Source organism: Macadamia integrifolia, unplaced genomic scaffold (assembly GCF_013358625.1).
Source record: "Macadamia integrifolia cultivar HAES 741 unplaced genomic scaffold, SCU_Mint_v3 scaffold402, whole genome shotgun sequence".
Lineage (NCBI taxonomy): Eukaryota > Viridiplantae > Streptophyta > Magnoliopsida > Proteales > Proteaceae > Macadamia > Macadamia integrifolia.
The window spans coordinates 153523-168828 of NW_024870054.1; the positions used below are offsets into that span (position 1 = coordinate 153523).

At 36.5% G+C, this 15306-nt stretch overlaps 1 protein-coding gene across 7 annotated transcripts; it reads right to left on the minus strand.

The window, feature by feature from the left end:
• Nucleotides 1–12452: 12452 nt before the first annotated feature.
• LOC122068489 (ATPase 10, plasma membrane-type-like) lies at nucleotides 12453–15058 on the minus strand. 7 transcript variants are annotated; one of them, XR_006137127.1, is made up of 6 exons: nucleotides 14625–15058; nucleotides 14378–14533; nucleotides 14075–14273; nucleotides 13773–13860; nucleotides 13483–13546; nucleotides 12453–12795 (listed from the first exon to the last, which is right to left on the minus strand). XR_006137127.1 is itself a non-coding variant. In XM_042632365.1 (4 exons), coding segments are annotated over exons 1-4 (381 nt in total). In that variant the 5' UTR covers nucleotides 14706–15058; the 3' UTR covers nucleotides 12453–13859. The 7 variants fall into 7 exon arrangements, 1 of the variants encoding a protein (XP_042488299.1); XR_006137126.1 differs by having other exon boundaries at nucleotides 13674–13860; XR_006137124.1 differs by having other exon boundaries at nucleotides 12453–13546.
• Nucleotides 15059–15306: the final 248 nt, after the last annotated feature.

Genomic DNA, 15306 nt, shown 5'->3' on the forward strand with positions numbered 1-15306 from the left:
TTCTTTTTCTTCTCTTGTGCAAGAACCCTTCCACGATTTTGCTTGCTTCTAATTTGATGTGGAAATCCCCTCCATGCCCTTAGTGCTTTAAGTGAGTGAAAAACAGGAAATCTTCAACAAATTCTCTAAAAAAAAAAACCATGAGATTCGAACTTGAGACCTCTTGGTGAGCAAGGGAATTTTGTACACCATAGCTCACCAACTAAGCTAGGTAGTTGTTGTTACCAAAAACAAATCTTTAATCACTTAAGGATGTGGTCCATCGATCCTTGTTGGAAATTAGAGTATTCCTTGTACCTCTGGGACAATTGCAAATGGGCTGGTTCTGCATCTCAGTTCAGTTCTGATCCATTATTCTTTTTCTGACCCAAAAAAGAATAATCATTTGTACGGGTGACCAAACGAATGTGTACTTTTAATTGAACACGTCCATCTTGCTCAGAATTTCGTCCTCTTCGCAACCATGGAAAGAAATAGGACCTCTTTACCTGTAAAATTGAAGATATAGCGCCCGATAGTCCTTGAGGCCTTGAAAATATAAAACCTGCAAAAAGAGAGTAAAACCCAAGGTAGCTCCATTCTAAATATGTAAAATGCATGTTTTACTACCCTAGATTTCACACATAAATGTGCTCATCAAGTACATTTCCATCTTTTCCTGTACATTTACATCTACGTCCTAAGGTGTTGCTCATAAAATTAACCATTCTCAGGTTCCTGTCATGCGCCCAAGAATTCGTTCTGGAAGGCTACCATATCAAGGTCCCATGGGGTATGTAATTCACAACCTGGCCTCCTCCCTTTATAGAAGGTGTCATGGCCAGGTTAGAGTTTCGAATCATTGCCAAACACAAGTTTTACCTATTTTTCGCATCCTAAACCTTAAGAACTTAGTATATATAATTAACTACCTATTTTTCATATTGGGAATCATCTCAGACCATATCTGGATCCAAACATTACAACCAATATCTTAGTATACAAAATAACTCTGAGTATGACCTTGCTTAAGATCCCAAGTGAATAATCAATACTTATATCAATAAGTGTTCTAAATTATATTTGTTTATTGAGTGGACTAGTGGAACACAAAATTTTAATTATTTTGAAGATTATTTTCTCAAAAGATAAATCTGAGAGCAACTTCACATTCTAAACGTATAAAGCAGCTTAAGGGAAAATATATATGTCCTTACAATCTTTCCATTAGATAAATGAAGAAACTTTTATTATAAATTATGAGAAAGAAACATGATTTAATGCATTCCTACATCTAAACATGTTTAATGCATGTTCTATTTTGGAACATCAGGGGCATGAAGAAGGTTGTTACGAAGGTGACCTTAGGAAAACTGTCGAGGGACCACAATCTGGACGTTCTATGCATAGCGGAACCAATGTTGGAGGTGACTTCGTTTCTTAGCTTATTTTTTAATATATTAGGCTTTGAGGCAGAGTTTTTTCACAATTGCAGGACAGGGGAAGTGCCAAATCTTTTGTCTGTGTGGAAGAGGAAGATGCAAAGGCCGATTGTGATCTCTATGTCGGAGCAACAAATTAATGTTTGAGTTTCTTGGTTGGAGAATAACATCTGCTTGCCGGTAGTGGATGCGAGTTGTTTCAGGGCTATTAGATGAGACTTGTGGATGGAGCTTGCGGCTGCAGCAACAGGAGAGCCAAGAATTGTTGAAGGGAACTTCAATGTTACTTTGTTTGACCATAAAAGAAGAGGTCCGGGTAAATTCAGTATGGGGTCGGCAGCAGAATTTGGTGCCATGGTTGTAGTTTGTTTTTTGATTCAGGTGGCTTCACATGGGAGGAAGTACACGTAGTCTAATAATAGAAGAAGTGGAAATGTGTCGGCTGTTCTTGATTGGTGTTTCATTAATGATGAATGGTTAAGGAATTTTAATGATTGTGCGCGGCAGGTTTTGTAGAGAATTTCTTTCGACCACACTCCCACTTTGCTTGTGTCAGAAAAGATGGCAAAACAGAAGAATTGTTCATTTAGAATCAATAAATTTTGGATGGAACACGAAGAATTCCTCCCAGTGGTCAAGGGATCGTGGGAAGGGGTAGTTCACGGTTCTCCTAATTATATGCTTGGCCAAAAGTTAAAGAGACTTAAACCTGCTCTCAGGGAATGGTCTAGGAGGTCATTTCCTAACTTGGAAATCAAGGTGAATACTACGAAAAGGGTGTTAGACAAGTTGCAGGATCACATTGAGGAGGAGCGGATTTTTGAGCAACTTTTTGACCTAGAGGTGAACGCGAAAACTTCTTACTGGAGGGCTTTAGAAAGGCATGAAAAATTACAGGCAGAGAACTCGAGAATCAAGTGGATGAGGGAAGGGGACAGGAATTCCAAATTATTTCACATGGTTACTAAACTTGGAAGATTGAAAAATTCTATTTGGAGTTTGCTGAAGGAGGATGGGTCTGAAATCAAAGACCAGGAATAGATTGCAAATCATCTTTGGATTTCTACGGTAATTTTCACAGGAAGGTGGATCTAGTTTCTCATCCTGATCTCCTTGATTGCATTCCAAATGTGATTAATGGTGAGGATTTGAAGTATATGGAGGCAATTCCTGGGGAAGATGAGATTAAAGGGGTGGTGTGGGATTTGTATCTCGATAGTTCTCCAGGACTGGATGGCTTCTTTGGTGCTTTTTTTCGAAAGAGTTGGGAGGTGATTGGAGTTGATGTGTGCAGAGCTGTAAAAGTAGTTTTTGTGTCTCGGGTGATTCTGAATAGAATAAGTAACAGTTTCTTGGTGCTTTTATTCCAAAAGTTGAGAGGGGTGAGAGTCATGGATAAATATCAGCTTTTGTGCATGGGTAATTTTTTTAGTAAACTTTTATCCAAAATCTTGGCTTTGTGTGTAGTTGTACTGCTTCCTAGAATCATTTCAGAAGAGCAAGGAGTGTTCCAATGGGGAAAAGTGATTCATTCGAATATAGGTTTGGCTTCGGGGCTTGCTAACCTGATGCATATGGCAAGCAGGTGTGGAGGAATGGGAATTAAGATTGACATAAAAAAGGCATATGACACTGTTATGGGATTTTCTATTCAATGTGCTACGAAGATTTGGTTTCTCTGAACGAGTGGTTGGATGGATGCACAATATCCTTCAAACTGCAAGAATTTCGGTTATTCTTAATGGTGGGGTAGTTAGATTTTTCGAGATGGAAAGAGGACCCAGACAAGGGGACCCCTTCTCTCCGATCCTTTTTATTATTGTTGAGGAGGTGCTTTACATAGAGTTAAGAGTATTGGCAATTCAAGATAAAATTAAAGCTCTTCTTTGACCGCGAGGGGCTGTGGTGCCAGAGCACCTTTCATTCGCAGATGAAATCTTCATTTTCATGAATACTTCAATACGTCACTAACTTGAAGAATTTTCTAGCAAAATATCAAGCTTTCTCTGGGCAGGAAATTAATTTAGACAAAGCAAGCTATTTTTGGGAAGGATTTCCCCTTCAAGGAAGCAGATGATCTCTAAGGAGTTGGCATTCGTATATGTAATCCCCACCAAATACTTGGGAGTGGAAATATTTAAAGGAAAAGTGAAGCGTGAACCTTTACCATTTTTTATGGACATAGTGAAGGTCAGGTTATTAAGTTGGAGAGAGAAACTTCCTTCGATGGTTGGAAGGGTTGAACTGGTTTGATCTGTCATTTCTGGGATGCCACTTTATAGTTTCTCAGTATATTGGTGGCCAACTTCCCTTATAAAATGCCTCAATAAATGGATGCAAAATTTTGTCGGGACAAGTGATGTGGAGAATACCAGAGCAATAACAATGAAATGAGACACACTTTGTCAGCCAAAGGAGGAAGGGGGTTTTGGTCATAGAAGGCTTTGGGATGTCAATAAGGCTTTAATTTCCAAGATGGTTTGGAAGAAAACATGAGGACACATACGTGAGCAGATTATTTTGGGCGAGGTTTCTTTCTAGCCAGGGGGCATTTGAAAAAGGGATATAAAACTTCTTCAATTTGGCCGGGTGTGCGAAGATGTAGGAGTTTTTTCAATGAATGAAAGATGGGTGGTTGGGAATGGAAGGAAAATTAATCGATTTTTGAAAGGATAGGTGGCTAGGACCCTAATCCATCCAAGAGTAGTCAGAGTTGAATGAGAACATGTTCAACAATTCCAAGCTTCTGGTAGCTGATTTCATATCTCATGGGGAGTGGAAGATTCCAGGTGGCACTCAAATTTCTTAAAGGAAATATTTGAGGAGATGAGGGGAAGTGTCTGAAACCATTGAACATATCTTCCTTCAATGTAAATATTCTTCGGAGGTATGGAAAAGGGTGGTGGAGTGGTATAATGTGTTGTGGCATAAAAAAAATTTGATTCTTGATTTGATAAGATGGTGGAGAAACTAGGGGCGTGGATGGTCCTTCAAGGGGCCGTGGGTGGTAGGAGTGATGGCGATAGCTTCCACAATTTGGGCGAAACACAATGGAAGAGGTTAGGAAGATAGGGAAGTTCGACTTGGATGGTTTTGAAGATAATAAAAAATGAGATCAGCCTTGCCTGCTCTAAAAGTAAGTTTAAGATAAAGAATACTTCTGATTTCATTATTTGCAAAAATCTTAACTTACCAACATCAGCAGCATCTTTAGGGATAAACATGGAGATCTTCTGGTGTAAGCCTTTAAGGTCATAGATTAAATCAAATGTGGATGTGTGCTCACTTGGGAATCCTTGTGGAGCGGGGGGAGGCGAGGTTTTTTGTAGTAATGAGGGGAAAATGCTGATGAACTTTATGGTGCACATTAAGCATCATAAAAGGTATTCAATATGCTAAAGATCTAGGGGTTTTGAAACTATGGATAGAATCGGACTCAGTTTCAGCAGTTATCCTATTTCAAAATAAAACTATTTCATGGTTTGTAGCTCAAGAATGGGCTAACCTCAAGTCTTTTCTCGATTCTATGGAGTGAAAATCACCCACTGTTTTGGTAAAACAAATCCAATTGCGGATTTCTTGGTGAAAGAGGAGGCAAAAAATCAAAACTCAAGAATGGTTCCCTTGCCCAGGCATATCTCTGACGAGATGGCAAGGGATGCAGCTACAAGACCTAGATATAGGCTTATTATGAGATAGCGCTTGTGACTTCCCACTGATGGCAATGCAAAAGGTGGGGACTCACTTCACGTATTTGTATTTGTATTTGTTTTATTCTTTTCTTTGTTTTAATTTTCTTTTCTTTTTAATATAATCTGACTTTTTAGCAAAAAAAAAAAAGAAGAAGAAGAAGAAAGAAATAAAGGGAGAAAGAAACATGAAACCAATTGAAATTCTTCAAAAAATGTATTTTTGCCAAAAACTCTCAAATGAGCTTCAAGATACATGATCGCCATTGACGGGAGTTTCCCCATCACATATTTGAAGTTCTACAATATAAAAGAGAATGAGAAGTGAAAGGCAAGAAGATAACTTTATGCAAATGAAACCTATTATGTGTAAGATCGGCTCATGAATTGATTGTAACTTGTCTCCCTACAAATATAAAATTCACTAAACATTATTTGCATTTATTTCTTCAATGTTATACATACGAGATGAATTATAAACCAATTATAAGAAAATCAAAGATTAAAAAAATACTGAAGAAAGACTAAGGCTGTGTTTGGAAGTCATTCAGTTCTAGAAACAACATTTCGTGTCAAAACCAGAATTTTCCCTTTTCGATGTCAAAATTCTATTTTGGAACGAAACTCCAATGTTCATTTCTTGTTTCTAGCCTTCTTTTTTTACCTGGTTCGTTTAAAAAAAAAAAAAAATTGCAAAAACGAACCGTGGACACCAAATGGAAGATTCTATGTTCTTGTTCTCATAAAATGAAAAAATGCTGAAAATATTTTTTCGAATGACTAGCAATCGCAGCCTAAAAAGGGGCATGGGGTCATATTCTATCTGCTAAGAATGAAGGTTAGCCGTGTAAATTCTTTAATAAACACTAACTGATTCCTTTAATTTTCCCCATAGTTTCCCTAATTAAATGGAATTCTAACTGGTTGATCTCTCGCATTAAATTTTTTTTATTTTAAATATTATTTTATAAGTAGTTCTACTTATCCCTTTTTCTTTTAAGGGATGATTCTGCCGGTCAGTGTCCTCCGTTTGAGAAGATGGACCCTCATCTTCTTGGGCAAGGTCAGCGGTAGGGGGCAAGTTGAGATCGCGATGAGCCTCTTCCACAGGTGGATAGAATTTAATTACAAACTGCAAGTTTATTACTAAAATATTTTTCTTTTTCTTTTTCTTTTTCTTTTTATAATAATTATAAACTGCAAGTATATGAAAAGAGTCTTAGTTACGATTTTGACCTATCTAATTGTGGTTCTGAAAAATAATAATAATGATAACTACTTGGATTTTCTTAAACATTTGAAATCATGGATTTTAGAAAGTGATGGTTTTTCTAGAATCTGTGAGCTTAGTTTGATTCTAATTCTTATCAATTGACGTTCCGGGTTTAAAGCCAAACCAGAAAAATGGGGCAGTCCTTTTGGGTTGGACTACCGGTCCATATCAAAACAATTTTTTTTATGTAAAATGGAAAAGTTTTGAAAATTTTTTTTTTTTAAGAGATAAGATTATACATTTATTGAACTAATCACTATTCTAAGATAAAGAAGAACAGAAATCTTGGGAAAAGGTTGGGTATGCCACTGGTATACTGTAAGCCATCGCCCACTGTATCTATCTCTCTCTTCCCTTTTTGAAATGACCTTCTTATCCTTCCTGTATGATACTCTATCCTGTGCCCCCATTGGTGTTGTCCGCTAACTTATCGTAAACCGACGGCATGCCTATCCCTCTCCCAAAAGTCATATTTTCTATATTTCATGCAATGACATTTTCATGTTCATAAACCACCGACTAGGGAGAAGAATAGAGATACACACCTCTAGTTTTCAGAGTTGTGAGAACCTCTAGCTTGTCCGCACACACTGTCCTTGTGTTGAAAAGACAAGTAGAAGCTCTAGAAGAGAAGTGGAAATTTTGCTTAGAGTCGGAGAGAATCAAACTCAAAGTAGAAAAGAAAATAAGAGAGGAGAAAAAAGCACCCAAAAGCAACAGGGAGGGAGAGGGGGCTTTGATCGGGTAGCTAATGATCAAATCATCCCCTTTCCCTGCTCTCCGCCTCTATTTATAGAGATTGGATCCTCTTAGCTAGACAACTTCTTCTAGAAGTTTTCTATTTCCTTATAAAGAAGTAAGGCATAAGTGATCTTTGTTGTTTATGCAAAGGGAAAAAAAAATGATCTTTGTTGCATAACCTATTTTAATATTTCATGTAACTTCAATGAACCCTTTCTATTTTTGTAAATAATTTCTAAAGGCATGGGGAATTATATTAAGTCATATCTTAATAAATGATTATATATTAGCCCCTCCTCCCATATAAGATATATTCTTTACAGGCCAATAGAATTGGACTTTCATCACATTTTACCTTAACCTAAAAGTGTGTCACTAGCTCAACTAAATAGTCAAATTGTTTAGAGAATATTTCTATAAATGTATAATTACTAATTATTTAATAAAACATACAACCAAGGGCATGTTTTGTCAAAGAAAAATTCATCCTCATACAAAAATCTACATATATGTATTGGATTCCTTAATTTGGTAAATAAGACATCATCTGATCCCATGGCCATTTGTACCAACCTCAGACTGCCTACCAAAAATACAATCCATAATTGGGAACACCAACTTATAGATTACTTATAATTGTGTCTGTTTGTTAAGATCTCTAATATAATCTAATTTCAATATAAATTTCAATAAATATAAATTTTAAAATTCCTCATTCCCCAATATATGTTTTCTCTTATATATAAATTGCAAAGATGAAATAAAAAGAACGAGTCAAAGGCAATCAGAATAAAGCAGCTTGAAATACTTGAAGTAGGGTCCATGGCATCTAACTTGTTACTTCTCCATGGTTTCTTCTAATAAGAGTAAAGTCACCTCCAACCTTTTTAACTATACAAGCTAAGAATATCAGTAAAAATGATTCCTTTTCTCCCTTGCATGAATGGAATTCAAATTGGTTCATCTCTCAAATCCATTTTTTACTTTTAAGAATAATTCTTTGTGTCTCTTATGATCTTTAAGGAATGATTCTTTGCTTCTCTTTTGCGATGGCTTTAAATCTATTGAAGTCATGCATCTTTGGTAGCTTGGTGAGTACAGCTGAATCCCAATAAAGGGGTACCATAAATTCTGTGCACTCAGAATGTTTGTGCAAACTTTGGAAGATCTCTATTGAATTTTAGAATGTAGGGAAGTATTTCTTATGGGGGAGTGCAGTTTCTATGAGTGCACAAGGGACAATGGGATAGAGATGTCATTTTTTCATTTTATAAGGGATGGACTGATCATTTCGACCTCCTCATTAGTCTGGGCATAAAGGTCAGACTCCCCCATAAAAACCTTTTTTCCCTAAAATGTATTATGGACATCAATTATATGATATACTGTGTATATATCCCCCTTTTTTTCACTTAAAATTCATTGAATTAAGAAGAAAAATGAGAATGTACAAGACGATAAAGACCTGATGGTAATGGTGGAGTAAGCTAGGACCTGATGGGCCTATGAATAAGCCATTCCAATTTAGGGATAATTAGTGTTACCCTGTTACGGATTGGGCACTTCTGTTCAGATTTAGTTCCTGTATACACCAAGGAAAATTTGAACTTCATACTAGGCAATCAAGTAATGTTTCCAGAAGAATGCATTGTTTGATTCAACTACAACTTCAATATTTTAGTTTATAACAATTTTTTAGGCTTTTTTGACTGCAAGGGGATGTGAAGGTAAAGGAAGGAAAATTTTCAAACTTAAAAAGGAAAATCGTTGTAATCATGACCCTATGTGATTATATCACCACCTCCAAATTATTTCATATTTGGTTAATAAATTTCTTTTTTCTTTGCATCCATCACCCTTAGCTATAAAATTTTAAATAAAATTACATTTAATCCATAGAGAATTCCTATATTTCAGTTGTAACTGAATTAGGAACTTGAGACTGTTATAGCCTGCATATAGTTGTATTAGCTCTAAGATTGAGTCAATGTTTTAATGAAATTAAGCTTTGGCTTATTGCATTTTATGCTGGAAATTATCGCAGTTTCATATTTTACTGTTTCAGGGCTTCTCCACCACGGTGCTGCTGCTTTTGAATCTGGGGGATTTCTGTCCAAGAGGCAGATCCCCAAAAACCCATTGTAAAAGAAAGAAAAAAGTAAAAATCGAGATGGGTTTTTACAAAAATAAAAGAAATCTTCAAAATTTTTGGTTCCTCAGCAGATTTCTCGTCTAAGAGCAAGAACCTGAAGAAAAAAAAGGAAAGGAGAAAAGACAGAGTGGGTAAAAACAGAGAGATACAATCTTGGTAAGCAAGAATCTGAAGAAAAAAAAGGAAAGGAGAAAAAAACAGAGAAATACAATCTTGATAAGCAAGAATCTGAAGAAAAAAAAGGAAAGGAGAAAAGAAAAAGTAGGTAAAAACAGAGAAATACTCATTGTGAAAACTGGAATTTCATCAACTGTAGAAGAGGGGTTGAGAAGATAACCCACAAAATCAAACGAAAAAGGGGGAGACGATGAAGAACAGTTCCTCTCACTCTCTGGATCCCTCTTTCTCTGCTCTTGTCTCTCGCTCTATGGCTGATTTGGAGGACAAAGAAGAAGAATGATAATGCCATTAAAATGGGTTAAAAATCGATCATTGATCAGAGGGAATGAGGGAATTGGTGTAAGGCGGTCAAATGATCAGTGCCGATTCCGATGTGAATAAGCCTGTCACTGGTCACTGGTCACTGGTCACCATTTAGTTGCAAAGGGTAGTGGGAAAAGGGGGAAAGGAAAGGTGTAGCAACAATGAATTGAAAGTTTGTACATTTTCTCTCCATCCAACAGCTTAATTTAAGTTGATCAAATCCTACAGCTAATATCATGCTAGTATTCATAATATCTTTGTATCTCGCTAGCATTCCTATACTTCTCCCATTTTTTAAATACAAATAGGCTTCATAAATAATACCTAACGCACTCAAAAATGATTTTTGAGGCAAACATCAAAAAGAAAAATGATACCAAAGAGGCCTAAATTAGGTCATATGAACATTGTGATCTAAAAGTATTGCTCAGTATCTAAATAGAGAAAAGGAAACTGAAATTGTAAATGCCACAGAAAGTAGAAGGCCCGAGAACAATGACATGGATCCTATTTCCTTACCAACATAAGCAAGATTTCTCGGTTTCAGATTTTTAGTCAGTGAAAATTGAAAACTCCTTCATAGTTTCATACGACCTCAAATGGTTCGAAAGCACCCTTAAAACCATGTCTTTTATTTATGACAAAAACCTAGGAAATGATTTCCAACAAATACCTCTTATATAATTCAAATGAGAAGTAAAAGCACAATATCTCCATTGCTTATCAATCTAGAATGCATGCCTATATACTCCTAGGCCTTTTGGAATAAATAATACTAGTAACCAAAGCAACTAAATAACCACAGTTGGCTAAGAAAAAACAAAAAAATGAAGTCCCAAAGGATATACATGTGCTCCACTACTCCCTTCTGTTTTATTGTAATATTTATTATTTAGATCAAGTATTCGGAATCCTAAGAGCCTCTAACTCAGTAAAATGGCTTTGGTGGGCCTCTTAACGTTAAATGAACTAGCTCCAAAAGGAAGAAAAGATTGTATCTGTTCAGTAGGAAATCACTTGTTTAATTTAATAAAACCCCTACAACTGAAAGAGTCAGAAAATATGCATAAGCTACTTTATATTTATCAACTAGCTTTGCCTCTGCCTCCCCAACCATTGCACAGAAAGGACAAACGAAGAAAGGAAGTGTAGGTAGCTTTGTCCTTTCAGCTATGGATAGTGTTCATCTGTGTTGGCTCCTTGGTGTTTAGGAACTTATATCATCCTTGATACCATCTACCCATTTTCAGCAATCAATACAAGGATCATCCTTAAAGTTTTGTCACTTTATACTTCATTGCTTCTCTTGCTTTTTTTTCTAAAGACCAGGAATTTTATTGAAGAAAAGAGAAAAAATACAGCTCAAAAAAACAATTTATAGACCCCTACCTTCGGCATGGCCATCAACAGGGGAGAATAAATTGAATAAAGATATAAACATTAGATAAACCGAAACCAAGGTCTCGATTCTGCGCCATGGGAAATCTCCGACCGAATGTGAGATGGGAAAGATATATTAACATCCGAATACCTTGATTTTCCTGCTTCCTTTGCAAGAAAATCTATTACGCAATCAGCTTCCGAAAACAGTGAGTTATCTTCCAGCTAATAGAATTCAGATAATCCTTCACAAACAACCAATCCTGAAAAACAAACCAAGGAATTGATTTGGATTAAAGTGCTACCACCACTGCTGCTGAATTCGTTTCAATCCAAAGGGCATCCAATCTGTAATTCTTTGGCTTTAAGAATTCCTTCCATAAGAGCTGTGAACTCAGCATAGTAATTTGAGTGGACTCCTAAGAACTTTAAAGAACCCACCACCAAGCTCCTATGGTTACAGAATACACCTCCTGCTCCAAAGTTTCCTGGATTACCCAGAGAATAGCCATCCACGTTTAATTTTTTCCAATTAAATCAGGTCTACACAAAAAAACTTCTAATATTGACAAAGGTTTTCCTGGAAGAGCTGATACCCCCAACTTGTGGCAACATGTCAAATCATTGGGACTCTTGATCACACCGACCAAGGAACCACAAGCCTCTTGCACCCCTCTTCTAATCTTCTCATAGAATATTGGACTGATTTTTGACACCCCTTTATAACGTCTTTCATTCCTCTCTCGCCAAATGTTACCAATCACAATAGTAAAGCCCACTGACCATGGATCACACACTGTAATCACCCTACGCTTCCTAATCCACCATTGTGCCAGTTGGGAAACATTATCAATATTTGACCAAGAAATACCAAAACAGTCCATAAATAATTTCCAAAAGGCCAGAGAGAAGCTACAATTTGTGAAAATATGATTAAAGGTTGCTTCTCTTGCTTTTTGATCAGGAACCAGCTATAATGTAGTAATGTTGATCTTAATTATTGCCTTTGTTTTAGCCACTCCCATTGTTGCTATTTTTATATATTGCTTCTGTTTATTAGTTATCTTCTTGTTTCAGCGTATTCTCTTTCTCTCATTCTAAGCAAACTATAACTAGAGAGACCATTGCCAGCATGGTTTCAAGTTTTCAACCTGTCTTACATTACTTGGAACCCAACTGATACTGCTGGACTGGGTTTGTTCTTGTCAAAACTAAAAACAAATTGAAATTTTCTATTTTTCCCCTGGGTAAGTGAAGAAGTAATTTCTTGGACAAAAAATAAAAAAATGGGGCTGTACCCTGAAGGCCTAATAGATCTCCCAAAACAGATCCAGCTATATAAGAGACAGGGGACACAACAATAGACATTTACATTGTTTACGGCACTTTTGTTCACAAATATATTTAAATAATCACACACAAAAGAAGACTTAATTTTAGCAAATGAACTGTATACTGAACATAACCAACTCTTTTTACACCAAATAAGGTAAGAGCGAGGCAAAGACTTGAAAGCTAATAACAAATACTTGATCAGGCCTCAACCCCCCAGCCAGACCAAATGATGGATTCTTTGGCTTGGGATTCTCACAAAGCGAATTAAAACCCTCCGTCGACATTCCATTCTCTTCAGCCCAATGCTCCAGGGCTTGTTGACTGGTGATGACCACAGCAATCAGGAAGGATACAAAACTGTTAATTCCCATATCAGAAATGGAGAGAATGCAAATCAATTTGTTGGTTAGACAGTAGCCAAGAAGGAATAGTTAAAAGTGTAACAACAAAAGCCAATTACAGATGAGAAATTTATATGATCTAAGAAAGAATGAAGAGTACAATGAAAACTATGAACATAGATATCACCGATCCGTTAAAATGAACAGGGGATGTGCTGTTTTCTTCCCCACTCTAAGACATATTGACTCAAATGTTTTGTTGTTAATGAATAGGCTCCAAAAATTGGCTATCTTTGACCATCTCATAGGTTTATAGGTCATACACCATGTCTGCCTCCTTCCATGTTGCAAATTTTATCCCAATAGCCTTCTGCCATATGGAAAAGAAGGATTTGCTATTGTCATCCTTTTTAAATGAAGTAAGAACCCTTGGCCTTACGGGCTGTTTTGATTGAAAAAGATGCAACAGGAGTGGCATGGCCTTGAATTCAAATAGGGGCATCATAGAGATATCATCCACAATGTACCCAAAAAGATGGATAGACTAGATTTTCCATGAGGTTCCCCAGCTTGGAAGAAAACTCTGTCACTATGGGCTTCAAAGCTTGTGGGTACAGAACAGAGTGACTTTCACTACAGAAAAATGGAACAATGAGGAGAAACTTACTATGAGTATGCAATGTTAAACAATTAGCATTTTAAGAAACCCCCAGAAGACACCTTTGTCAGACCTGAAAAAAATTAAAACCAGTGGCTAAGAATGTGAATATGTATTTATCTCATCTAATTAAACAAATGGATGATCACCAACAAAGAGTTGAATAGCAATGTCATTGCACATAAGAATGGCTACTGCACCTCATACAAATCATGAGTGGATAGTTTCTGTGTACATGTACTGGAGAAGCAGAGAATAGCATCCATAGCACACTGAGGTATTATTTCTTCCAAATTTACCTGAATATATCCTATCCAACACACGAGGAACAACGCAGAAAATTGTTGGTTTTAGCTACCCAAGTTCCTCAATCATCAATTTGACATCCTGAAAATGCAAACAAATGATTAATTTATAGATTTGGAATCTTTCTAGGTAAAAAAATATGGTTTAAAGACCAAATTATTATGCCATCTGCAACAAGCTTGTCCAGGTTGATCACCAGCCTAGACTGAAAAATTAAAAAAAAAAAAAAAACACAAGCACTAAGATTGTGCTATTAAAAGATAAAATCAGTGATGAAAAGTTTCAGCTCCCTAACTATTTTAGCCTGCCGCTGTCCTGTTCAGCAATCAGAGAAGACCTCTGCCCATTGGTCTCCAATTCTGGAGGTATCACCCCTTGTAGGGTACTATGAGAAAGCACCCACATAGCCTCCTTGTCCTCCTTAGAAGTAAATGAAGTCTGTAGAGAAGAGTATATATCAGCAGTTCTACTGATTGTTGCACAACAGGGTTTTCCTACTCAGGAAAGAGAAATAAAGAAACCAAAAATCATTCTCTCAAACAATAAATTCCATCCCTCATGGGCTCCAACTCCATCTAAATCTCTTCATCACTCTTACCAGTTGAGCCATCACAAAAGTGCACATCAACAGGTCACAGGTCTCTCCATAAGGACCAACTTTGACTGCGAGAAACAAAATATAAGGGCCTAGCTGATATATAGCAGATGATATCTCCTCACTACTGCTGCTGATGGACCTTGTATGGAAATGAGTCTACCAACACAAAAAATTGAATCAATGTCCAGAAGAGGATTAGAAGCCACCAATCTTTTTTCCCATCTTTAGAAAATCATGACCTTAATACCTCAAAGAAAGTGGTGCTTTTCACAACCCAGTAAAATAAAACATTGACCAATGCAAGATAAGTCCCTATGACAATTCCCATTGCAAAGATCTCATTGATGCTCCAACTGCCTGGTTTTGGAGATGGCTTCACACGATCTTTAGAAATGGTCTTGATGGTCCCTGTTTAAGAGAAAATATATAAACTTGATACTACTTCACATGTGAATATATATGCTCCAGCTTAGATTACCAAGCATATATCGATTATCCATCAAGAAACAAATTTTATTTTTTTGTTTCAATACCAGAAGAATTTTTAACTTGCAATGGAAAGTAAAATAAACAGAAACTCACAGACAAGCACAGGTTACAAAATATGAAGAAAAATTCTTACAGAAAAAGAATGTGGTTCTGAAACATGTTAAAATTGTCAAGAGTAAGGAGAAGAATTAAGGGACACACCCATTCCCTATCTCTAATCAAGTCTGCCACCTTCAATTCAGAGCTAGAAACAGTTTCATTACTTGTCCTCCCATAACTTAATGGACTTCCCATCACCAACAGTCCATCTTTCCATGCTATTAACAAAATTCCACACTTTCTTCACTCCAAGCCAAACAGAAGAAGCTTTGAAAGTTTTCCTGAGATTCCCATTTTTTGTGTACCTAGCTCCGAACAAAAAACTCATGCTAGAGTTCCCA

What these genes read in the sequence shown, in the direction of transcription:
- LOC122068489 (XM_042632365.1), bottom strand. Translation starts at nt 14,705, where the DNA reads ATGGGAATTGTCATAGGGACTTATCTTGCATTGGTCAATGTTTTATTT. An exon ending in AAAGCACCACTTTCTTTGAG is followed by an intron (nt 14,534 to 14,624) that starts GTATTAAGGTCA and finishes TTGTGTTGGTAG; the next exon opens with ACTCATTTCCATACAAGGTC. An exon ending in CTTTTGTGATGGCTCAACTG is followed by an intron (nt 14,218 to 14,377) that starts GTAAGAGTGATG and finishes TCTTCTCTACAG; the next exon opens with ACTTCATTTACTTCTAAGGA.